The sequence below is a fragment of the Hylobates moloch genome, unplaced genomic scaffold (assembly GCF_009828535.3).
Source record: "Hylobates moloch isolate HMO894 unplaced genomic scaffold, HMol_V3 SCAFFOLD_5, whole genome shotgun sequence".
Classification (NCBI taxonomy): Eukaryota; Metazoa; Chordata; class Mammalia; order Primates; family Hylobatidae; genus Hylobates; species Hylobates moloch.
The window spans coordinates 155723016-155750049 of record NW_026652280.1 but is presented as its reverse complement, the minus strand read 5'-3'; the positions used below and the strand labels follow the sequence as shown (position 1 = coordinate 155750049).

The 27034-nt window shown below is 35.3% G+C and overlaps 1 protein-coding gene across 1 annotated transcript in view; it reads right to left on the bottom strand.

Moving 5' to 3' along the window:
• Positions 1-264: 264 nt before the first annotated feature.
• LRRC40 (leucine rich repeat containing 40) overlaps positions 265-27034 on the bottom strand; it is a 65000-nt gene continuing 38230 nt past the window's right edge. Inside the window, exons 10-15 of the mRNA XM_032155600.2 lie at positions 19838-19946; positions 16171-16278; positions 12915-13025; positions 11628-11705; positions 8992-9177; positions 265-6424 (exon numbers count right to left, since the gene is read on the bottom strand). Coding sequence (XP_032011491.1) covers positions 6319-6424; positions 8992-9177; positions 11628-11705; positions 12915-13025; positions 16171-16278; positions 19838-19946 — 698 coding nt within the window. The 3' untranslated portion in view covers positions 265-6318. The remainder of the gene's footprint in view (positions 6425-8991; positions 9178-11627; positions 11706-12914; positions 13026-16170; positions 16279-19837; positions 19947-27034) is intronic.

The following is a 27034-nucleotide window of genomic DNA, read 5'->3' as shown; positions in this document are numbered from 1 at the left end:
ATAATGGCTTGTCTCCTACTTCCTGGCCTCTAGCCCTACCCATTGCCCAGGTGGACGTTACGTTTTTAGTCTTTCCTTTGTGGGTGAGGGAAGAAGGGGACATCAGGTGAAGTGTGCCATTACTATTTGAAAACTAGCTCTGCAGGAAGGGTTAAATCAAATCCTTTACAGGGTGACATTCCTACATGTCCTTAGAGCAACTGCATTTCAAAATAGGCCGAAGCTGAAGTCATAGGAATGAGACATTAATTGTAGGTTTTCAGGAAAGCTTCGGAGACACGTCAGGTACAGTCTCCCTACAGCCTTTGAAAATACAACATGTAGGTCCTTCCCAGATTATGCTGAAACTCCAAATCCTTGTTAAAGGTTTTCCTGGAATCCTACAGTCTGGTTTGATCAGTTTATTATTAAGTAAGTACAGAATGACAGAGAAGGGTACACAGGGAGGATTTGTATCACGTGAAGGAAAATAATTATTTCCTTAATGAGAAACTTAATTCTAGGGTACTTACAACAGCTGCCTTATTGGGGGAAGGGAGGCATAGATTTGCAAATGGTGGGTTTTGTGGTTTTTTTGTTTTGGAGTATTTGAAAAGATACATCAAGCAATAATACACTAGATGTGCAATAATCTTGTCGAGTAGTATGTGCTGGTTTTGGAAAGGTGAAAAGAAAGTTGTTCCATCAGGCTGCTTTTATCAAGCTAAGCATGGGCATGCCTTTCCAGAGGGTATATTTGATCCTACGGTTAATTTTAACATTGGGCTGCAAGCTTAACCTCATCAGGAGTGGAATTAGGTTTTACAAAGCTCCCTTTATCCAAACTACAGCACGCTTACCACTTTCTCCCTGCGTTTTCCACACCTCAGCCCCTTAGGACCAGCTCCTGGCAAGGCATTTTGTCCATTTTCATTGATCTGGCCACATAAGGAACATCCTGTTCCTTTAAATCTTCAATGCTTAAATTGCCACGTAGAAATCAACTCCCTATCAATTTTCTACATTTAATCCTTGGCTTCTTGTCATATTTTCATTTTTCTGCACTGGTTCCCATGGCAACAAGTCTGTTGGCAGAGAAAGTATGACTCTGCTTTTAGTCTTCTGCACAAGACAAAATCCTTCTGGTGATCCTCAGACAAGGATCATATAAAAAGTCAGGAATTGACTACAGTTCCCTCGGCTAATGCCTCTAATCCTTTACTCTCTGGCATGCATTTTCCACCTTATTCCCAAACCAGGCTTGAGAAAAAAAGCATTCAAGGGCCCTGCCCACTATCTCTTTACTGATACAAGTATTCGAAGGCCCTCCTATCCAATCACAGTTGCAAAGACTGAATATTTTGGTTCAGATGGCTTTCCCTTCTCCCCAAGTGTCAGCGACTTAACTGACATAAATGCATAATTAATGACAAGGACCACTGGGAGCAGCATCGAGAAGCAACTTTCAGTCACTTTTCTATAAACTTTCCTCAGTTAGCATCTGAGGTGTAGCCCAGGGAATAAGTATGTCCTGAATTGAGCCTTAAATCAGTGTCTAATAAGGCAAGGGAACACTCAAGCAGATTTTCGCCTAATGAGTAGTTAAGTGGCACAGGAGGAGAGGCCAAGGAGTCATCCCAGAGTTCTAAGCTCATAAAGAGGAAGAGATAACAACGATGTAGATAAGGAAAGAGGACATTGTAACTGGTGGCTGCAAATGAGCAAGGGGGCTTCATTCAGTTGGGATAATCCAGGGTTCAGGTAGGAAAAACGTATGAAGCCTCCTGAAAAATAAGGAAATGGAGCGTGGAGAAAGAAAGGGTTTTTAAGAGTTAACAGTCAGTAGAAAGGGAGCCTGCAAATGAGAGAGTAGCTTCATGCAGACTTTGGCCCAACTCTGTCTACAAATATTTTTGCAAATAATGTTTCTCTTAATAAAGTGATATATTTTGTTTTGAACTTTGGAATTCCATTGTGGCTTGGCACTAAATTACAGGCCTAGCAATCCTAAACCTCCTATGTCCTCAATATCTAGAAACAAGAAGGAACTGTTTGTCAGAAATTAAACGGGACTTATTTGAATGTGCTTTAAAAAAAAATCAATGAATCCAGGGGAATGAAAATACATGTTAGAAATAAAAATGTGGTTATCTCAGCTATAGTTAAGAAAATTATCAAATGTAAATGATCCCTTTTTTGCTGGATCTTATAAAATATGTGATACTTAAGTACATTGAAGTTTTAAAGTTAGCTGCTTATATTGTACAAAGATATTTTTGGCTCTTTAAAGGTTATTTTCCTATATTAAGAAAAGCTTTCTTATATTAAAAACTTTTATTGTGACTCAGGTTTTGTGCCTATGTATAGGCACACATAAATAGGAGGTGTTTTTCTTTGCACATTTGTTTTGCACAGCTAAAATAATGAGGTTAAATAATGCCCAGGTATGCAGGCCAATTGACCTTTTTAATAGCTTAAACGAAAGCATTTGACAAATGGACAAAAGAAATCACATTGTATTTCTTTGTATCTCTCCGTTCCTCTTACCCTTCCCCAACCCTCTGCTGAAGAATATGTCTTATTTAGTCAGGAAATCTTACGTGATACTTTGGGGAAGTCCATAGGAAAAGCAAGATGAAACTCTCAGGCAGACAACATAAAGCAGCTCCCATATCTGCTTTAAAGGTCATTAATTTTCAGAATATATTGTTGAAATAATTTTTGTTTTCAATACTTGTAGTCTTTCCACTCAGAGGACTCTTATTTGTCTTGAATGTGGAAAAGGCATCTGGTTCAGGTCAGTAAGGACTGTTGTATGTTAAGTTTCACTCTAGAAAATTTGGTTTTAGCTTTGATGACACCTAGCGTCAGTGGAATGCAATGAATGCTTAATACTTCGGCTTTGTAATGTTTGGGCATTTCTCTTTAACATCCTCAAATACACTTTCATCCTTGAAAATACAAGCCTATTTTCTGTTTGAAATGAAGAGAAAGGTAATTGACAGACAAACAGCTGGTTTTTGTTTGAAGAGCCAATCAAGTTTTTCTTTGTACTCAGTAGGGACTAAAGGAAGCTTAAGGATAATGACATTGTCTTCATATGAAGAAGCAATTTTTTACTAGTGGAAAATTAGAAGTAAATCTACCAAATTCTGTCTGTAAATTTTAAAGACCACCACAAAAGACCTTGAAAAAAGTGAAACTACTGCAAGATTACTGTCGGTTATTGAAAGTAATATAGTTTTATTTTTTCCACTTTATAACCGCCCAAGGGCTCCCCCAACCAGCCATATATAAGAAAACCATAACATGAACTAGGCTCTTTCTATTCAAAAAAAATATTAAACTAACATAAGCAATTCTGAAGGAAGACAGTGGTAGGTTTTCAGATGGTTTGTTAAGAATTATATGTAAAAGGATACTAGATATTATGTTTTGGATGTTTTTTAAAAAGTATCTATGAAAATTATTTTTTCCTAAACTATTTGATAATTGATTACTTTTGACATCAGTTATTTTGGGGCATAATCCTCTTACTACTCTATAAAGAAGTTCTAATTCTACCTATATGAATTTGTATTTTCCCATATGCCAAACACACACACATAAATTTTCTTTTTCTCATTTCGGCTCATATAATTCAGTTAGTGAAATATTTCACTCTTCTGTAAGTTTAAGAAAAATTCCTAAGCAGTGATACAACTTTGGGTCACTATTTTAGTAAAATGAAGACAGTCTCTAGACTCTTTTTTTTTAATGATGTCTGACTTCACTACCATATGTGCAGCACAACGGTGACATCTTGAGGCCAAGTAACCAGAGCTCCTTTAGCCAGAGAAAGAACTTGAACTGGGATCTGATTTCAAAGAAATCCCATTATATTATCAAGTCGTTTTCAAATTTACAATATTCGACTGGTAGAGAAAGTGCTTCTTTATGACCTTCTTTTGCAGTCTTTGTGAACCTTTTAATGTGCAATAGTAAACATTGACATTTTACAGACATATTGTATATTAATGCATGCATTTCACTGCATAGTTTATTGACACTCCCCTTGTAAAGCTTTTATGGAAGAACCAACAAGCCACAGCAGTATAGCAAAAGAGGCTTAATCTTTATAAATTGGGGCCTTTTCTGTCTCTTTGCTAGCCTAGGTGGCTGTATACAAATTCGGGTGGGAGGGGGCAGGAAACACCTCTTCACATTTAAGGTTTTCTACTTGGGTGTACTCTAGCCAATTCAAAACAAATTGCTTACTTTAATAATACAATTTTACCATTTTATAAAAAAATTAAATCACAACATGTTTAACTGAAATGGCTGTATTGTAATTAATATTTTGAGATAATTGTGATTTTGAGCTTAAATTATATATAAAAAATTGTCATTTTTGTATGTGTTAAAAAAGACTACTATATCACAATTAAAAGTACTTTTTAGTTGAACTACATATTGATGTAAATAAAACTGAATGAAGACATATTTACTACTTTATTAACATAGATCGTGAATGTACTTACTGGTTTTTTTTTGCAGTATGAGACCATAACAACCTTGAAAGCTGCTTCATTTTATGTGCAAAGAAGTCCTATGAATCTATATTTTAAATTTACCGAACCAGTGAACTTACTTACTTTGTCAGTTAATTTGAAAATGCAAGCTCTATTCTCCAGTTTTATTTTATGTATTGACACTAATTGGTAAAGGTGTACAATGTGGTTAGAATGCATTTTGAAGATGCTTTCTGTACAGATACAAAATACAGGGACTAAAATAATGCTGTGCAGTGTATAGCAGAGCCATTTTTCGGCTTTGGTGTACTCAACTTTTTCAGTATTTAAAAAAGTGTTTTGGATAACATAAAAGTCTCCTTATTGTATAAATAATAAAATGTCACCTTATTGTAAAGTGTCTTTTGTTTACTATCAAAGCAGACCTCGTAGTCAGCAACAGAGTTGTAATAAGAAAAAGGCATGTTTTTGTTTTTATTTTTTATTTTTTTGAGATGGAGTTTCACTGTTACCCAAGGCTGGAGTACAGAGTGGCGCGATCTCGGCACTCTGTCACCCTCTACCTCCTGGGTTCAAGTGATTCTCCTGCCTCAGCCTCCCAAGATGCTGGGATTACAGGCACATGCACCATGCCCGGATAGTTTTGTTTTGTTTTGTTTTTGTATTTTTAGTAGAGACGGGGTTTCACTATGTTAGCCAGGCTGGTCTTGAACTCCTGACCTCAAGCGATCTGCCCGCCTCAGCCTCCCGAAGTGTTGGGATTACAGGCGTGAGCCACTGCAGCCAGCCGAAAAGGCATGTTTTTTAAAATGAAAACATAAACATTGTAATCAATATTTGAAAAACGTAACTTTTATTCTGAACATGTAGTATTTATCTTTATTAGCAATTTTTTTCATAATATAAGCATGCCTCAATCATCCAAAAGCTATCTATCTACCTATCTATATAAATTGATATACATGCTACTGAATTGACTTCTTAATAGAATCATATGGTAAGTGTTATAATGACTAATCAACCTACTTCTGATAATTTTGGTGTAAACAAAAATGATATTTAATTTTTATTAAATCAAGTTTACCTATATCAAATTCCCTTTTACAAAAACACTGCAAATTTAGTCTTACCAAGATTGCAAGTAAATTTTAAAATTATGGTGCTGTAAATAAAAAAGTTTTAAGTTGAAATGTGTATCGAGATTAGCCATATCACAAAAGTCCTATCACGGGTAATGAAAAGTCTTATTTTTAATATATTTTTGTTTCCTTTTTCTTTTGACATGTGGTCCAAGATAAGAAGGTCTTATTTTTTAAATGCCAAAGAACAGTATTCAACAAAATTCGATTTAATTTTATATCTAACAAAAACATAGAAATTGGCTAGTCATATTCAAGTCAATTGGTCACATTGTATGGAATACAAAAAGAAATGAGAAAAAAAAACCAGTTCTACAAAAATGCTTTGTTATTATAATACTAAACCACACTAAATAAAAATTCAGTTTTGAAAAAACTTTTTGCTATAAGGAAATGAAAGTAGGATAAATCCTATGCAAAACATTTAGAACAAATGTATGAACACATTGTGGTTATCACCATTACAAATGTATACAACACGTTACAAAAATCTTAAATAAAAATGTAAAAATATTTACTGGCAGTGAATATGGCCCAGGCTAATTATACCAACGGGTAGGTGATACTGGGAAACTACAAGATCAATTATAGCAATCATCTTTTAAGATGATACTAAAACAAATGTTATATCCTCCTTAGAATTAACCACGGTTAATAATACATGACAAGGGTTATAAAGCAACTCCATGTTAAGTAGGAATTCGGTCTCTCAAATATTCAAGTACAGCAGCTGTTCCTTTCATTAATATGGCTGCTCGAGGAACTCGGAATGGATTTCCATCCAGTAGTAACGTTCTAAACAAAAGAGAGAAATTAAGAATGTAAACATTTTCCATTAACAAGGTTTTTCATCTAATTTCATTTGCAATTTTATAAATAAAATTTCTGTATTTTTTTTTTTCTATTTGCCCCTTTTTATTTTTCTTTTTTTGAGACAGAGTCTCACTCTTGTTGCCCAGCCTGAAGTGCAGAGGTGCAATCTCAGCTCATTGCAACCTCTGCCTCCCAGGTTCAAGTAATTCTCATGCCTCAGCCTCCCAGGTAGCTGGGATTACAGGTGTGTGCCACCACACCCGGCTAATTTTTGTATTTTTAGTAGTGAGGGGGTTTTGCCATGTTGGCCAGGCTGGTCTCAAACTCCTGGCCACAAGTAGTCTGCCCGCCTCAGCCTCCCAAAGTGCTGGGATTACAGGAGTGAACCACCATGCCTGAGCTATTTGCCCCTTTTCATATCTGAGCATTTAAACATTAGAATTATAACTAATTAATAACCTGAAATATATTAATTGAATACTTACTTTGTGAAAGGTACTGAGCCAAGTAATTTATATTCAGTCACTCTTAACAATCCTATTCTCTCAACAATCCTATGATGTAAGTACCATTAATAGTTCTATTTTAATAGATGAGGAAATACAAATTTAGGGAGGTAAGAAACATTGTCTAAGATCAAACAGCTACTAAATGGTGGAGCTGTGATTTGAACCAGCCTCTTATCCAGCCTTCTCAACCTTATTAAATGACTGTGAAATGGCCAAGTAAGATTTAAACAAACATCAGCATGAGTCATCCAAGCCAAGGACTGTAATGTAATCAATGTATCACCACCACTGCTCTACCCCCTGCCTCCCAAAAACATTAACACATTCTGCCCTCTCCCTCCTTTGAGCAGATATACATATATAAATCTATTTACATGTTCTGAGAGTTCAACTTAAGATTTAAGAGCTTGTTTTGTTTCATTATATAATAAAATATCTTCAATTAAGAGAGCCTTTTATATTACTTTTTAACAGTTAAGTGTTTATGTAAACAAAAATCAAAGGACTCATACCATATTGTTGATCTAAATTATATCTTCAAATATTTCTGTGTTTCTTGGGAATTCTTTTAAAGACTTATTTTCTTAATTTCTAGAAAAAAAGTTGATTACAGTTGATCCTCATTATTCGTGGGTGCTATATTTGCAAACTTGCCTACTCACTAAAGTTTGTACCCCCAAATCAATGTGTGGCACTTCGAGGTCATTCATAAACATGCACAGAGGAGCAAAAAATTGGAGTCACCCCACGGGCATGTTCCCAGGTGAGGTTGAACAAGGTGATGCTTTGTCTTCTTGTTTCAGCTCTTATACTGTAAACGGGTCATTTTGATGGTTCATTTAGTGCCACGCTTTTCAAATTTTCATACCTTTGTTGGTGATTTCACTGTGTTAAATGGCCACCAAGTGTAATGCTAAAGTACTGTCTAGTCTTCCTAAGGACAAATGTGGATTACGAAAAAAATACTTGTGTCAGGTAAGCTTTGTTCAGGCATGAATTATAGTGCTGTTGGCCATGATTTCAATGTTAATGACATGACAATAATATTAAATGAAGTATCTTGCTACAGAAACACACATGTAACAAAGTTATACACTGACTGGGTGCCGGGAATGTTGTGACTACTCACTAGACTCTTGCAAGAAGCTAACCCCTGTATTTCCCCCAGAAGCAACAGGTCAGTATTCACTAACCGGGTGTCCAGAGTGTCTACACAACATAACTGCCACAAAGAATAGGAATCAACTGTATTTGTCTCCTATAACTTACTAATATGAGGTACTAGAGCAGATACCAGTGTTGCTCCAGTGAAGTAAAATATACCAAATCATTAATATTTCAGCAATTAAATTACTTCTGACACCTTCTGCTTAGGCACTTGGCTTTCTGTTGATATCTCAAACCTCCTTTATATTCACTTAATAAGCACTTACTGGGTGTTTACTATGTTTTAGGCACTGGGACAACTCTTTTCCAAAGAAAGACCCAAAAACTGTATAAATAAGTCCAAATGAAGCATGACGGGAAATCAAGGACTAATTCTGCTTGGAGGACAGGGAAGGCTTTCAAAGGTGACATTCAATAGGCCAATTATTGATGAAAACAGGGTAAAAGTACCTGATGCTGAGGGAACAGCAGATGTAGAGTGAGAAAGACTGTACTGGGCTCGAAATAGAATGGTGGTAATCTGCAATCAATTTCCAAAAAAAACCCGGTATTCAAAGCTAAGGAGTTAATATTTCCCTGACATTTGTATGCAGTAGAGATTCAGGTTATACACATACACAGTGATAAGCAAAGCGCCACTCGAAACAATTAGTTATTATATTCACACATATACCAGGTAAGCAAAACTAAAAATATGCATTTGGTAAAATCTGAAAAACAGAATTGGGACTCTGGGTTTTGTTACTTGTTACCTTTAACAGGATATTAAATCTGTTACTTTAACTTCTTGCAAATTTATCTCAAAAAGAAAAACAAATCACTTCAACAAATCAATAAAATAAATGAAACAATGCAGTAGAATGGTGTAGTTACCTTAAGTTCACACAATTACCGAGCTCTGGTGGAATTTGTAAGAGGTCATTATTTTGAAGGTCCAACGTGGTCAGATTTTCCATCATCTTCATTTTCTGAGGGTCCACAGATCCAACTTGATTATTACTAATCAGAATTGTTTCAAGTGTGAAGATACGATATAGAACTTCAGGTAGCATTTTAAACCTATTAATACATGAAGAGAACACCTAAATATACTGGAATCAGACCAAAATCATTCCTTAAAACATATTATCTTAAATTTGACATGACAGTTTTTTCTTTAGTGTATGTTATCTGTAATTTGCATTAAGTCCTGTATTTGAATTTTACAAAAAATAAAGAGAAAGGGTTAATTTTGAAAACCTTGAAATACATGTTAAACAGACAGACTTGTAATGGTTACTATTTATTGTATAAAATCAGCAAAAGTTCAGAGTAAATTCTCCCATGTTCTTCTGTTCCCATTCAAGAGGAAATCTTCTCTAAATGTATCCATGTAGGTATTCTTCCTTTCACTTTTACTTCTTATGAAACATAATCACTCCCAACATATTAAGTAAAATTCGAGATTTATATTTTGCTTTGACTGAGGCTTCCAAAATGAGTACACTTTGGGTTCTTAAAAAGACAACAAATTAGCATAGACTGCTGGCTTTCTTGTCCAAGCAACCCTGAAGATGCCACAAGATATGGGAAGGCTAATAGCTCTCAAAGCAATACTTGCAATTAACATAAAATGGCTGAGGACCCCGCAGGGCACAAAGGCTAGCACAGTTTTAGCACGAGGTAAACTGCAGCCTTGACTAGAAAACACAAGAATGGGCAGGAAGGAGAGCTTTTGCCTTTTCACTTCCGCATACCGCCCCCTTCCTTTGCTGCCTTGATGAAAAAAAGCAATAGTGAAGTGTAAACTCAAGGCAGTGCTGAAGTTCCAGTGAGACTAAAGAAGCAATAGCCAAGAGTACAGATGGACCACATGACCCCTTAATAGGTTCTTCTCTTCCCTCCCTGCAACCCATGAACAAGATAATTACCTGATAACACAGAAGTTTAGGCTAGCTTTTGGCGCTTCCCCAAAGACATTACTTGCAAGGCAACTGTTAGCTCAATTGACAACACAATATAAAACTGATAGCTCAATTCACAAGTAAAAATTAGGAGAGATCTGAGAAGTGCACATATTTTAAAATAATGACAATAATGGTGCAATCTATATACTAGAAAGCACAAGTAATGGAGCAGACAGAAGAAAAATTAAAATGAGCAATATTTTAACATCATTATGCATTAGCTTCCTCATCTATAAATGAGGAATAATAATAGTACTAAACATATACACTTGTTATAAGGATTAAATGAATATATTTGAAGACCTTAGGACATTATCTGGGTTAAATATTAGCTGCTAATATTTTATTTTTTTAATTTTATTTATTTTTTGAGACAGAGTCTTGCTCTGTCGCCCAGGCTGGAGTGCAGTGATGCAATCTCGGATCACTGCAATCTCCACCTCCTGGGGTTCAAGCGATTCTCCTGCCTCAGCCTCCCGAGTAGCTGGGTTTACAGGCCACCACCATGCCTGGCTAACTTTTGTGTTTTTAGTAGAGATGGAGTTTCACCATATCGGCCAGGCTGGTCTCAAACTCCTGACCTCAGGTGATCCGCCCACCTCGGCCTTCCAAAGTGCTGGGATTACAGGTGTCAGTCACTGCACCTGGCCAGTTATTCATATTTTAATTAAATTGTTTTTAGAATCCATTTTCATCATAAGAAACAATGTGACATAGTTGTTAAGAGCCCAACTTCTGGAGCCAAACCACCTGGACTCAAATCTCAGCTGTATAATTTACCATTTGTGCATACCTTAGATGAGTTATTTAGCTTCGAATCCTTGATTTTTAAATGAACACAGTAACAGAACCTACCATGTAGGGTTCTTGTGAGCATGAGCTATTACATGTAAAGTACTTAGTACAGCACCAACAGAATAATAAGCTCCCAATAAATACTAGTTGCTCTTAATTATCTGCAGTATCTTGGTAGTGTTTGCAGAACAAAATCTAAGTTTCGTTGAGCATAAAAAGCTCAACGTCTGGCTACTGCTTACTTGCCAAACTTTATCTGTTCCTTCTACTCCTCTACCTGCTTGCTTTATTGTCCAAAAGCACATTGAACTTCTTGAAGTTTCCCAAACACCCCATATGTTCTCACATCTTTGTGCCTTGGCATATGCTATTTGCTCTAACTAGAATGCTGTCTACCTGAATGGCTGGCAAATGTCTATTTTTCAAACCTGGGTTTCAATGCTATCTCCTCTACCTTGAAGTAATCTCAGAAGACATTTTCCCCTGCACTATGCTTCCATTAGAGCAATTGTAATTATTTATTTTATTTGTCTTTCTAGGCTACAGGTTTCTCAAAATGGTAAAAAGGAATGAAAATATGTTAGACATCAACTATGAGAATTCTAAGAAAATAATATTTTTAACTCTAAGAAGAAGTGAAAATAAAATCTGGATATTGAAATAAAGTAGAAGGGGCCTTTTTGTTTATTTGGCTTTTAGTTGTTTTCTCCAATGAGAAACATCTACATATTTCCACAGAATAACAATTAGAATTGTCTGTTCTCTTACCTATTAAAGGAAAGATTGATCGTTTGCAGTCTTACCAGTGATTCCATTTCTTCTGGCAAAGAATTTAAAAAATTGTTCCTAAATTGGAAATCAAAACAGAAGATTTACAAAGTTTGAAAAATTTTACAAGTTTAATTTATAATTAAAATGTTGAGCAGGAAAAAAAATATGTAGATCAGTTTGTCAATCCTTGATCTGACTTTATAAAGGCTGCGTTCTGAGAATTCTGAATCAGTCACCTCCCGCAGTTATTAGGTTAGTATGCCAAATTCTAATAATACCAATATGCAACCAATTGATAATGCAATGAATTCTTTACAGGTTTAATAGTGATTACAGGGTAAACATTGTAAACTAATTAACTCCTTCAAAGTGGGGTCTTTAATATTTCCCCCATGTCTATAATACCACATAAATATTCCACTGGTGTTAATATATATGATACAGACATGAAATTCTACTCTAAGAGGAATTTAAAAATTATTTTAAAAATGAACCAGGAAGTTAAAAAGATCCTATTAAGAGATTTGGAGTTTTCTACTCCGTAGGTATAAAGCAAATCTATTCCTACTCTAAGTTGAGAATTTAAATTTACGCAATGACTATTTTTTTTTTAGCTCTTACTATTGTTTCATGGCAATAAACAAAATCTCATTTACTGTTGGAAAGATCTGGGAGCAATGTTAGAAGAAAAGTTAACAAAAAGGTGAAAGGATTTTAGAGCCAATATAACTACTAATAATGAAAATACCTGTGAGAAAATTATTCCCAACTACAAATAATTACTTTTCTCTAACCTATTTCTTTGTGTTCAGAAGTCAAGCCTAATATGCAAAGTCATACTTTCTACAGTACAATCTATATTCTTTTTCTATATCTACATTCTCTGTACTTTTCTCCAGTTATTGTCTGCATTAAGTTGTGTTGAATAACCCACTCAGCTGGTTTTATACTATTTACTTTCAGAAAAGAAACAATGTGAAGAAAATACTTTCCATGTCTTATTTGTAATTTTGCTTAGAATGGGTTAATATTTTCAGTAATTTTGCCTTATCACATGACTTGTAAATTACTTACAAATTATAAATGTCTGATTACAGTATTTTTCTTAAATTCTTTCTTGGGTTTCCTAAACACTATTTTTGGATTCTCCTAAACTATTGTTAATAAATAAAGGCCAGTTTCCATACATACCTAGGAAAATATGAGGTAAAAAGAATAAGTTAGGCAAAACTCAAAGACAAGTTATAACTTTTTAAAAAGTCAAGCAATAGTATCAATAAATACCTGAGATCTAAAAAAGTTAATTTTTGAAGCACACATAACTCCACGGATATAAAGGAAAGTTTATTAAAGCTGAGATTGACATCAGAAACCATTTCCTTCAGTTCTACCATCCTGAAACAAAAATAAATGTTAGCACTTGAATTCACTGCCAGAACTTCAAAACTGTAAGCAGATCAAAGGGGGAAATTCCTATATTTAACTTCTGCTAATTATGACTTTTTGTACCTTTTACTTTTTCACAGGAACATTAATGAGTTTGGATATGTAACTAATAAAAATAACTTTTTAAAAAAGACTCACTCTTATCTGTCCAAAAGTTTCTATTTGGCTTTAGATATACATTAAAGTTTCACTTAAAAAACTATTTATTTTATATATAAACCAACTATGGCATGAAGGAGAAAAATCAAATCTAGAAAACTTTTATACTTTATTGTTAATAACTTGAATCCATAAAACAAATTGTTAAATAGACATCCTGTAACATAGTAGTTTTCTACTACATAAGTGGTGTATCACCACTAAGGAGCTTTAGTTTAAAACTTAAAGAGGAAGAATTAAACATTTCTAAGTAAGCCTAATCAAGGTTTATAGTTTTATTCCTGTTATTAATATGATTTACTAACAAATGAAAGTTGGCTGGGCACAGTGGCTCACACCTGTAATTTCAGCACTTTAGGAGGCTGAGGCAGATGGATTACTTGAGGTCAGGAGTGCAAGACCAGCCTGGCCAACATGGTGAAACTCCGCCTCTACTAAAAACACAAAAAATTAGCCAGGCATGGTGGCGGGTACCTGTAATCCCAGCTACTTGGGAGGCTGAGGCAAGAGAATTGCTTGAGCCTGGGAGGTGGAGGTTGTAGTGAACTGAGATCACGCCACTGCACTCCAGCCTAGGCAACAAGAGCAAAACTCTGTCTCAAAAAAAAAGACAACCAAATGAAAGTTAAATTACAACTTAGTCTATCTCATTAGCAAAGAAAAAAAAAAAGAAAGGATATAAAATGCTGTGCTGAAAAAGATGTAGTGAAAGAAAATGAGTTTCAATGTGTAACTGATAAAACTTGATAAAACTTTTTTTGATATATCAAGAGTCAAACTCTGACTTAATAATTTTTCTAGAAATCTGGCCTAGAGAAACAATATGTTTCCTTTATTGTCATAATCAACCTTATAGTATATAGTGAAATTACGTTTTTAAAGTATGGTTTATAAACAGAAAAATACTTATGACAGATAAACCAGTCAAGACACAAATTATGGCCAAGCACGGTGGCTCACACCTGTAATCCCAGCACTTTGGGAGGCCAAGGGAAGTGGATCAGTTGAGCTCAAGAGTTTGAGACCAGCCTGGGCAACATGGCAAAACCTGGTCTCTACCAAAATTAGCAGGGTGTGGTGGCATATGCCTGTAGTCCCAGCCACTAGGGAGGCTAAGGTGGGAGGATCACTGAGAGGTTAAGGCTGCACTGAGCTGCGACTGTGCCAGTGAACTCCAGTCGGGGCAACAGAGTGAGATCCTGTCTCAAAAAAAAAAAAAAAAAAAGACACAAATTGCATGTATAACTGCAAATGGAGAATAGCTTGAAATAAAATATGCAGTATGCCACAAAGTTAACAGAGTAAATCAGTGATGAAACTACAACTGATATATTCCTTTATTTATTCCCAAATTTTATGAATATGTATTATTTTTATAATCTTTGGTGAAAAGTATGGATTGTTAATAAAAATTTTTTTAAAAAGGGAAAGTGGTTTGGGAACTTTCTAGAGAAAAGCATGGCTTTTTTAATGCCGCATGTCCACATAATAAGGCATGTCTTGATTATTTTCTTGACATTCTAAGTTGCTCAAAATGTGATACAATAGCTGTGTCAACAGAATGACATTGTTTTGCAAAAGAAGAGTCAGATAGTGAGATAAAATGAGGCAGTAAATAATAAGCAATGTCTCTTAAGTATATCTTTATTCCCAATTAACTTATTTGATCCCGGACCCCCCCTCTCCCCGAAAGCAAACCTGTCCTATCTGAGAGTAAATCTAAATGCTCAGTTCTATCAAATATCCTCTCAGTCCTTTAAAACACGAGAGAACCAGAAGATGGACTAGAGATCCCTTTTGCCATGGACTATCTTAAATTTGTCGTCTTTTAAGATCTACATTCCCTAAACTATGCTCTGTGAAATAGAAAGCAAATTATAGTTTGTCTCGCTTTTTAAAAGTTTTAAACATCTAAAAAAATTTTGATAGTCAGATGAAAGTCATTCAACTTTCTCAATTCATCACATCACTCTCCTCCATGACATCACCTTTTTTTTTCCTTTTAAGTATTTACATGCATAAAAGCATTAGGCTCTAGTTGAATGCTTTGTGTGGATTATGTCATTTAGTTTAATTCTTATAAACAGGCACTATTATTATCCCTATTTCACAGGTGAGAAAACTAAGAACAGCTAGTTAACCTGTCCAAAAACTATACGGCAGGTCTGGGACATGGTATAAGCAATTGACTCTATTGCTCAAATTCCTTACCAGTACCCTATCCTGTCTCACATTGGGTTGTTTTAATTGCTAGATTATCTGTCAGCTTTCTTTGGGTAAATAGTTTACTGCTAGATAACAAATGTTTTTTTAAAGTTCAACGATATACTAAATTAACTCTCATAATCTAAAGATTTTGCTGTAATTAACAACAAAAAATGTATTTAACAGTACAATGTATAAAGCAAATGACTGCATGTGAAGAATCCTTTTCTAGGAGAAAAATATTAACAGGCTTCAGTTAATTCTGCTTTTCCTATCAGTGGAAAAATTAGTGGCTTGGCAATTCATTAACATAAAGCCCCAAATGGAAATTCCTATTAATCCACATGGACCTGATGTTAGACAGTCTCTTAACACTTTTCCCTAATATTTCATTACATGAGAATATATATATATATATTCCCTATATTTCATTATATGGGAAAAATAACTTAATGTTTTTAATAATTCTTATACCCATTTTCCAAGTTTAAATATAAAAGAAAAAGAAACAAACTTTTTTAAAACCTCTATACCTCTCACAACAAATGATAAAATTGTCAGTAAATACTTAATGACATTTTGCTAAATCCCTCTAATATTAATAATGTAAAAATGTTTACATATAGTTTTAAATTTAAAAACCAATAAAAATAATTTTGATTGCAACCAAGATGGAAAAACAACAGAATGAGTCACGATCTATAGACATGGCATTATAAATAGTTCTTACCTTTTTGGAATTTCACACAGTTGATTCTTACTGAAGTTAATAGAAGTGATGATGTTGCTTTTCACTGCATCAAACACCTCATCAGGAATCAAAGTTGCTTGTTTATCACTAAATGAAAAATGGTTTTAAAAAACGAACCATTCTTAGCAGTCCAAAAAGATACGATTATTACTCTTCATTTTTAAAGGTGTTTAAAGATTTTATGAAATTTTTCAAAGCCATTGATTATAAAATTTTGTAACAAATGCCACATAATCTACCAAGCCATAAAAGGTTCACTGTTAAGAATTCAGACAACATATTGTGTTATAACATATTATGCTACATTTTCTGGGCATTCATATACTCAATGTGAATAAAAATAGATATTTATCTTCAGAGTCTAAGATATCTACAAGTCATACAGTAAATGGAGCCCATTCCTTTACCTCTGAGTAGAATTAAATCTATAATTTTAAAAGCTAGTTGTTGCCCCATCTTAATCTATAAGAGGAGTTTTCCGTCAAATTTGTTTGGGTATATAATTTCTGCAAGATAATAACTTTTTTAAAAAGTTCAACATTATACTAAACTAACTAAAATTAGTTTAATTAGTTTAAAATTAGTTTAATTTTAGTTTAGTAACCTAGACCAATTTCTCTCTTCTTTAATATATGACAAGGTAGACAGAGCAGTGGACTGAGATTAAACTATTCCTATTTCTACCATTAATGAGCTTTATAACTTACCTCCCCTGAATCTCAGTTCTGTGACATTAGAATCTGAAGGATTTGTTGTTATTTATGCCACGTTTTCAAATGTAAATATAAATAAATTTCCTCTTTATTAAAATTTTCAGTAAGGTTTTCAATAAAATATAAATTTAATCTTAAATGAAAATACAGTAGTTCCCCTTCATCCAAGCCCCCTGGGAATGCCCGAATCTTCTAAGAGGACTGAATCCTATATAGTATATACCATATTTTTTCAATCTGATAACAAGATGACTACTAAGTGACTAAGGATGGGTAGCATATACAGCATGGATATGCTGACAAAGGGATGATTCATGTCCTGGGCAGGTCAGAGAGGGATGGCATAAAATTCCATGATGCTACTCAGAATGTGCACAATTTAAAACTTATAAATTGTTTACATCTGGAATTTTCCATTTAATATTTTCGGACTGCACCTGATCACAATTAACCCAAATTGCAGAAAGTGAAACTGTGGATAAGCGGGACTACTATATAGAACTCTAATATTTGCAGATTTAACTGTTTTTTTATGTTATAATTAGCCATTATCCTTACATTCTTCTTTTAAAATTATTAGTGCTTAACACAATGTCATCCACCTACAAGAAACTTCAACGGAATGCCAAATGAATGACTATGAACAGAAAAACATTACATATAATGTATAATATGGAAGAACTGTATAGGAAACGCATTGTAATACAAATATGTAAAAAGACAGGCTACATTTCACAGTTATTATGCCTTCTACTTCTGCTTTAGCATCCAATTTTCTTCTGTGTAGATGGCAGCATTTTCATCTCTTCAATCACAAATGCTCAAGTTCATGGGAACTGACTCATGCTAGTCAGACTTAAAAGATTCATGCTGTTTAAAAATTTTAGTTGAAAGCATTTATGTCTTGAGATTGATAATTTATATTTTAAATAGGACACTCCTTTCCAGTTAAAGTCTTTAAGAAAAACAAATTCGAATAAATTTAGAATCAAAGCAACCTAAGATTATGCTTTTGTGATATCTGTGCCTTTAAGAAGTAGAAATGGTTATCCCAAATAAAATTGGACCAATACTACTTTATAGATTGTCTGCATGATTAAAAGCAACAGCATATGTACCTAGTACAACGCCCTAGGTCCCCTTAGAATAGAGACTCAATAAATGATATCTGTATAGGAGGGAACGGAAGCCAGAAGTCAGGCATAAAAGAAATTCTAAGCTAAAAAAGCCTAAGGCAGGAATGAAGTCTGTCTCATCAATCAGTTTATTATGATACCTAGCACAGAATTTGATACTTAGTAGACTCCAAAAATATCTACTGAATAAATGGGCATGTTATTTGGAAGATAAGATACACTAAGTTGGCCAGGCATGGTGGCTCATGCCTGTAATCCCAGCACTTTGAGAAGCTGAGGCAGGAGAATCACTTGAGCTCAGGAGTTCGAGAACAGCCTGGGTAACAGAGAGAGGCCCCATCTCTACAAAAAGTAAAAAAATTAGCTGGGCAGGATAGCGTGCAGCAATTCCAGCTACTTGGGAGGCTGAGGTGGGGGAATCACTTGAGCCAGGAGGTTGAGGCCACAGTGAGCCGAGATAACGCCACTGTACTCCAACCTGGGCAACAGAGCAAGACCCTGCCTCAAAAAAAAGAAAAAAAAAAAAAAAAGCTAAGTTGCCATGCTTTGTAAGAAGGAGTCAAATATAAGTACAGAAGAGTGCTACCTGTGTTAGTGTGGCGAAAGAAACTTAGCTTAGAGTAGTGATTTCTAAGAGTGGCAGGCAAGAGGTGAGAACAACATGAATGAAACACAACAAATGTGAAATGGAAACTGTATCCTGACTGCTAAGAAGATAGTTCCTACTGATACATTAACGATAAAAGACCATACACTGATGATGTTGGCTGTGTAGATTCTTGAATAAATCTAGTCACCTATCTGACTTCAGTCTATATTCTTTTGTATTTTCGCTACAATACCCATAAATGAACCAATTGCTACAAAAATTTTGACACTATTGCTTATGTTTTTGTTGTTGTTGCCTTAGACAGTACTGAAAGGATACTTTACAACTACCTTCAATCTCTGCATAGGTATCTTCTTTTCCCAATTTAATATACTTCCAAAAAAATATTTAAAATTTTTTGGCTTTGTCTCAATTTATATACTAATGTAATTTTTTCAGTTTTGGAATATTTGCTACCACAGCACGTTATTACTATGATACATTATTTGACTCATGTTCAGATAAAGTAGTAGGGTACAACCTCTCAAGCTTTGCCTGCTGGTCAAGGTTTTCATTAAGTAAATGATACTAGTTTCTTATTTACTAACATAGACACCCACTAATATAAAATTCTCTCTGGATGCTGATTACTGAGTCAAAGAACTTTATTATTAATACTGTCTTTCTTTTTTTTATAATAATAAAATGTTCCCATTATAAAAATATCACTATTAACAAAACCATCTCTCTCTCAAGCATAGTAAAACACAAAATGCAGAAGGAATAGACACTGAAGGTCATTTATATTTTTAATATCCTTCTATTTTTATTATACTTTTAATATCCTTCTATTTCTATTATACTTTTAATATCCTTCTATTTCATCATGGCTTTTTGCAATTACTATTATTCTAAGTCAAGTACTCTGATGAATTTTTCCTCATCAATTGTCCTTTTTACTGAAGAGTTTCTTTCCGAAAAGTTTCCTATGTGTTTGGTAATGTTTAAAAAAAAAATAAATTAGGCCAAGCATGGTAGCTCAAGCCTATAATCCTAGCACTTTGGGAGGCCAAAGCAGGAGGATGGCTTGAGCCCAGGAAGCTCAAGACCATCCTGGGCAACACAGTAAGACCCTATCTCTATAAAAATAATAATAATAATAATAATAATAATAATAATAATAATAATAATAATAATAAATTACATACCTATAGTCTAATATTTTTAATGTAATGATGGCATGTATATTGACTCTGGATTCACTTGGTAGTGTCATGGCAGTCTCAGTAGCAGATTCACTTTGGCTAGGTCCATCATCTGGCAAAAGAAAAGTTCTATGAAGCCAATATTTATACTACAAAGTCATTGTTAAAATTCTTGATAATATATTAAAATAGTGTACGTGATTTCTAGATATTATTGGTGAGAATGCCTTTAGTCATATGCTTTATTTCCAATGACTCAAATCTCAATCTGGAATTTAATATTTAATTAATAGAAAATAAAGTTACTGTAGCATGGCTTCAAAACTGTTTAATGAATCCTACTGAAAGGAAATTTAGCAGTAAGAAAGAACCTTCATAGAATAACTATGATGTTATAAGAAGAAACAAATCACAAGTAATCCTTCCTCTTAAGTAAAATAATATGGTCCACTAGAAGAAATTTGTTAATGAAAGAAAACCATTATTTCCCTCAAATGTCTACCAAATAAGCATATGCTTTTTAGTTTAGGAGACAACAAAATTGATTACCCTCAATCACTTAAAATTTGACAATCTGCATAACTGGGGAAGTCCCTGGTACATTTTATATGTTAAGATTTTTTTCGTAGCAAATGCAAGACTTTATTTTTTATAGATATTTTCCTAACATGCTTGCATACTCACACATGCACACCATCAACCACCTTACTAATATCCAGAGACTGTTTGACACTGTCATCATATGGTATATATATTTTTAAAAATACACATTTTAAAAGAAATGGCTTTGTGTTATATTTTGCAAAAAAGACTGAACGATAGAGAAGTAAAATAAGACTATCACTTTTCAACAATGTGAAAACGATGAAACAGTCCCAGCATTAACACATAAGAGCAGAAGGCACGCCAAAAGAAAACAAAAAAAATTAGTAGTATACCTGATCTTGCTTCAGCCCAGTAGGCATTCAATAAACATTTGTTGAATATTACTAAGTATATTTCTCTTGCATTGAGCTCATCAGTTATTCATTAGTCAATAATGATTAAGCTATTATTGCTTGCCAGGCAAGTATCATATGAATACTTTATTCACAGAAGTAGCACAGAATAAATGACAGAATATCAAACAGAAATGAAAGACATCAAGGAAAGTATTAACATCAAGTTAATGCTCTAGTAGTAGTACTACTCCCCTAGCAGTTTGGTTAAGTTACTTTAAATAATATGTAATACGGTGCCAAAATTAAATAAGCAGAGAGACAGTATTAAACCAGCAACAAAATCCAGCATTGTTTTTAAAATATCTATGTATACTACCATGATCGTATAATGAGATAGGGTATTCTCAACAATTTCCAAAGAGCTCCTTTTAATAATTAGCATCAAGGAGAATATAAGGAGAGAGTCTAGTGTCTCTGGGGAGAAGACTGTTGCGAGAGAGATTTCCTTTCATTATATATCTTTGCATATTGTTGATTTTTTTTTTACCATGTGCATTTACTGTCTTTTTCATTAAAAAAACTACATAATTTTTAAAAACATCAAAATTTCAAATTGAAAGGGCCATATAAGTGCCAAACACAATAAATAAAAGTAGAACCACACCAAAGTTAATTACCATAAAATTTCAAACAATGGCAACGAATAGAAGATCCTATAAGTTTCCAGAGAGTGAGAGAAAAAAAAGTTGTAACTGTACAAGTGACTGACAAGAACACAGCCAAATAAGAGGTCAATCACATAAGCAAGAATGCAGATATCTCATTTTTTTTTTTTTTTTTTTGAGACGGAGTCTCGCTCTGTCACCCAGGCTGGAGTGCAGTGGCACGATCTCGGCTCACTGCAAGCTCCGCCTCCCGGGTTCACGCCATTCTCCTGCCTCAGCCTCCCGAGTAGCTGGGGCTACTGGCGCCCGCCACCATGCCCAGATAATTTTTTGTATTTTTAGTAGAGACGGGGTTTCACCATGTTAGCCAGGATGGTCTCGATCTCCTGATCTCGTGATCTGCCTGCCTTGGCCTCCCAAAGTGCTGGGATTACAGGCGTGAGCCACCGCGCCCGGCCACGGAGATATCTTTTTAAGAAATTTTCGGCTGGTGGCGGACGCCTGTAGTCCTAGCTACTCGGGAGGCTGAGGCAGGAGAATGGTGTGAACCCGGGAGGCGGAGCTTGCAGTGCGAGATCGCGCCAGTGCACTCCAGCCTGGGCGACAGAGAGAGGCTCCCTCTCAAAAAAAAAAAAAAAAAAAAGAAATTTTCAAATGTATTCATTTGGTGAGTTTGGAGGGCATGATGGGTGATTTAGTTGAACGAGTGTCACATAGAACGAAGTCTTCAGAGCTTCAATTTATCCCTTTGAAGCAAATAGGCACTGATCACTCTGCCTCTCCAGAAGGTTTAGAAGGGGTTGGAAAAGCTGATGATCCTGTCTCTTAGAAATAAAAGTAAAAAACTAGAGTGCATTTGGTTATTTATTTGTTCCTTCATTCTATAACATTATCCATCACACATAAACTGGTAGGTACTATTATAAGTAAGAGACGAAGACAGAAGATGAACTCGATCTAGTGGACAAGATAAACAAAAATTACAAAATCGTATGGTAAGTACAGTAATATATGTATGTTGAATGTATTTTTATGGGAGCAGTATGTGTTGAGGGTAATTCCCAAGAGAGTAACCACCTCAGAATGGAGTGAGAAATTACAAGTTCTTGTCAATAGTAGAAGAATTGAAAAGAATTTGCCATCTTTTAAACTTCTCCATTTCATTTTTTAGATTTTTTTTTAACGTTTTATTTTATTATCCTGTATTACTCTTACAATGAGAGGAACTAAGTGAACCATCATTTTCTGAGGCAACAGGCTGGGAGTTGGAAGAACGAACCTTAGGAAAACTGCTAAATATGTTAGCCAGGCCTGTAGAGTATAACCCCTAAGGATGGAGTGGGTGGCTACAAAAAAAAAAAAAAAGCAGATAGTTCTTGGAGAACATGCAGAGCTAGTTTATCCCCTGAGAAGACATCTGAGAGGGACAGAGGCGTAAAATGCCCCAAAGTGTGGTCCCCAGAACAGCAACATCACCCTAACCTGGGAACTTGTTAGAGATGCAAATTTCCAGGCTCAACCCCAAACCTATGAATCATAAATTTTGAGAGTGGAGCCCAGCAATCTGGTTCACCAAGCCCTCCAGGTGAGGCCAATGGACACTAAATATCCAAACCTATTTCTTTAGTCAAGTACCCCACTTTTATCACATGAAAGATGATGAACATAAATTGATAATACATAACCAGTAGCAATCCCTGGGTCTAGATCTAATTACTACAAATGTATTCATTTATCCCCAAACTGTTACTGTGCTTCTACTCTGCGGGCAGTCATTGTACTAAGTGCTGGGGATATAAAAATGAGTAAGACACTGTGAGTGATAAACTATGGCCAGGCCTATTGTGCAGAGTCCATCCTAAGCCTGATAACAGAGACAATAATTGCCCAAAGACTGTTCCTTAGTACAAGATTGCAAAGAAACTAAAAATATAATTCCAATTCATTAATATATAATTTACTGGCATAAATTATTTTATGCCCAATTTATGAGTTTTCTATGGTTGCTTTAACAAATTACCACAAACTTAGTGACTTAAAACACACAAACATTATCTTACAGTTTTGTAGTTCAGAAGTCTGCAATGGGTCTCATTGGGCTAAAATCAGGGTTTGGCAAGTCTGCATTCCTTTTTCCTTTTTTTTTTTTGAGACGGAGTCTCACTCTGTTGCCAGGCTGGAGTGCAGTGGCACCAACTTGGCTCACTGCAACCTCCGACTCCCTGGTTCAAGCGATTCTCCTGCCTCAGCCTCCCGAGTAGCTGGGATTACAGGCACGCACCACCATGGAACTTTATCATGCCCAGCTAATTGTTGTATTTTTAGTAGATGGGGGTTTCATCATCTTGGCCAGTATGGTCTCGATCTCCTGACCTTCTGATCCACCCGCCTCGGCCTCCCAAAGTGCAGGGATTACAGTTGTGAGCCACTGCCCCCAGCCTGCCTTCCTTTTTCTAAAAAGAATCTGTTTCCTTGCCCTTTCCACCTTCTAGTAGCCACCTCATATTCCTTGCTTCATGGCCTTCCTCCTCCATGTTAAGCCAGCAACAGTGGTTCTTCTCACATCCTATTATGCTGACCTCCTCTTCTGCTTCTCTCTTCTACTTTTAAGAATCCTTGTGATTATATTGGGCCAACACAATTCATAATAATATCCTTATTTTAAAGTCAGTCAATTAGCAATCTTAATTGCCCTTTGCCATGTAAGGTAACCCATTCACAGGTTTCAGGGATTAGGGTGTGGCCATCATTGAAGGGTCATTATTATGTCTATCAAAGGTAGCATAGCAAGGTGATCCTGGTGACACAGCAAGAAATTAAACTCAGAACACAGATCAGAATCAGGTGATAGAGCTTGAATAAAGGCAATGTTTGCAATCAAATAAAGTAATTAAGCTTAATGCCATGATGGCGTAATTGGGGTTGGCACCTGTCTTAGTCTGTTTGTGCTACTATAACAAGATACCACAAACTGGGTAACTGATAAACAATAGACATTTATTTCTCACAGTTGTGAAGGCTGAGAAGTCTAAGATCAAGGCCCAGCATTTGGTCTCTGGTGGGGGCTTTCTTGCTGTGTCCTCATATGGCATAAGGCATAAGTGTAAGAGAACACTGCCTTCAACCTCAAACCCTTTTTTTATAAGAGTGCCAATCCGGCCAGGGGCAGTGGCTCACACACGTAATCCCAGCACTTTGGGAGGCCGAGGCGGGCAGATCACCTGAGGTCGGGAGTTTGAGACCAGCGTGACCAACATGGAGAAACCCCCATCTCTAGTAAAAAAACAAAATTAGCCGGGCGTGGTGGCACATGCCTGTAATCCCAGCTACTCAGGAGGCTGAGGCAGGAGAATCGCTTGAACCCAAGAGGCAGAGGTTGCAGTGAGCCAAGATCGTGCCATTGCACTCCAGCCTGGGCAACAAGAGTGAAACTCCATCTCAAAAGAAAAAAAAAAAGAGTGCCAATCCTATTCATGAGAGTGGAGCCCTTAAGACTCAAATCTCCTCCCAAAGACCACAGTTCTCAGTACTGTTGCACTACGGATTAAGTCTCAACAAAATTGTAGAGGGGAAACCATCACTGAAACCACAGCAGGAACTTTACCAATCTGGCAGGACCTCACCTTCGGCAGGCACGGTATCTTCACCACTGGAACATATCTCCTGCCAATAAACTGGGGAGGCTTTAGAATCTGCACTCAACATCTCCAACTTGAGAGGCTCTTCTTACAAGGGTCTTTTTTTTAAAATCTAAAATCGATCCTTTGAGCTTATCACAAACTGTAATGAGTGTAAGATTTGCATGTCAGATTGCTAATTTGCAAACCTCAAATCTAGTCCTTAAAAACATATTTTATAAACAATAAAAACAAATTTTTAAATTATAGTCCATTGATATTTACCTAGACTATTGATGTAGAACAGAGAACAAGTAAATAACTATCAGGATTATTTGAAAGTCTGTGATAACCGAATAAGAAGGTTTAATACTATTTAGATGAATCAAGGACACTGTAGGGTAATTCCACACAATGCTACCTCATGAAACTGTGATCCTCAAAACACACCTTTCAAAAAGGTATTATCTGCATTCTACAGATAGAGATGTGTAGGCTCAACATAACACACCAATTAAAATGTAAAAATTATAATAATGATCATATGTGGAGAATGATTTAAGTACTCTAGAAAAAGATTAATTTTTCAAAAATGATAACAATTTCAGAGTTATATTGTAGGATATCTGGGACTTGTATATTTACTCTTCCTCGCAAAAGATAAATAACAGTACATTGCAGAAAGTTTATCTAAATCCTACATGAATTACTGCACTTCTGCTAGACACTGGGAAGAATATAAATTAATCACAACCAAAATTTAATAAGCTTTAAAAGAGAACAAGATTTTTCTGACACAGTAGAGTCTAGGAATCTGTGGACCATGTTTCTACATTTGAAGCATCACAGACAAGTGCCTTCTAATGAAAGTTTAAGTTTATTTTAAACTGGTACATAACTTCATGTTTCTGGATTGTTCAGTTTCTTTAAAGTTAGTAGTCTCTACTCACTTCAGCACAAAGTTTTTATCTCATTTTACCAGCATCCTTTGAATCAAATGATCGGCACTGTTTTCAATTTTCACCAATCAATTTCTACCTCTAAAACTGAGAAAAGAGTAGTTAAAAAGCAGAGAAGAAAAGCTGAAGGGAAAAAAAAATATGAAGCAATGAAGTGTCCCAACTTTTTCCTCAAAGAGCTCCAGAAAATTTAGAGATAATTAAATGCAATTCCACTCTAACTATTGTTTAAATACTTAGGCCCCATTACCCCAAAATTCAGATTTAATTGGGCTAAAGTCTGGTCTGGGCATGTAGTGTTTAAAAAGCTCCACAGGTGATTCTTATGTGCCTCTAGATATGTATGTAGATTGCTCTTTCACTGAGCATCTTTTCACTGAGAAAATACTTATTACTTATAAATAATAAAGTTATGCTTTGATAAGGAAAAAGTCTTGGGCCCTTGTATGTATGTGCAAAGTTAAGTATTAATTCAAAATAAATGTTTCAGTTCTATTTGAAATTCCCCTTAGATTATGCACACACAATTGTTCTCCACGTGATATCACAATTTTAAGAGTCTTGCCAATACATGCTTTGAATAATTCAACCTATTTTGAAGCCCAAAGGGATTTTCTAAGTATGTATCTTCTAAGTATGTGTACCTGTACAAATACCAAGAAAAATGGAAGAGATAATTAAACCCCAGAAACTACAAATGTCAGGACATACCAAGGGATTATTTAAATGTGATTGAACAACCAGGGACAGAAGGAAGAGTGGTAAGATGTTAATAATATGACCAATTATTGGCAAGAAGCAGAGCAACAAATAAATAATAAATAAATATGGCCTGGGCATGATGACTCATGCCTGTAAATCCCAACACTTTGGGAGGTGAGGCAGGAGGATCACTTGAGTCTCGGAGTTCAAGACCAGAATGAGCAAATAGCAAGACTCTGTCTCTACAAAAAAATAAAAACAGCCCGGTGTAGTGGTGCACACCTGTAATCCTAGCTACTTGGAAGGCTGAGGCACA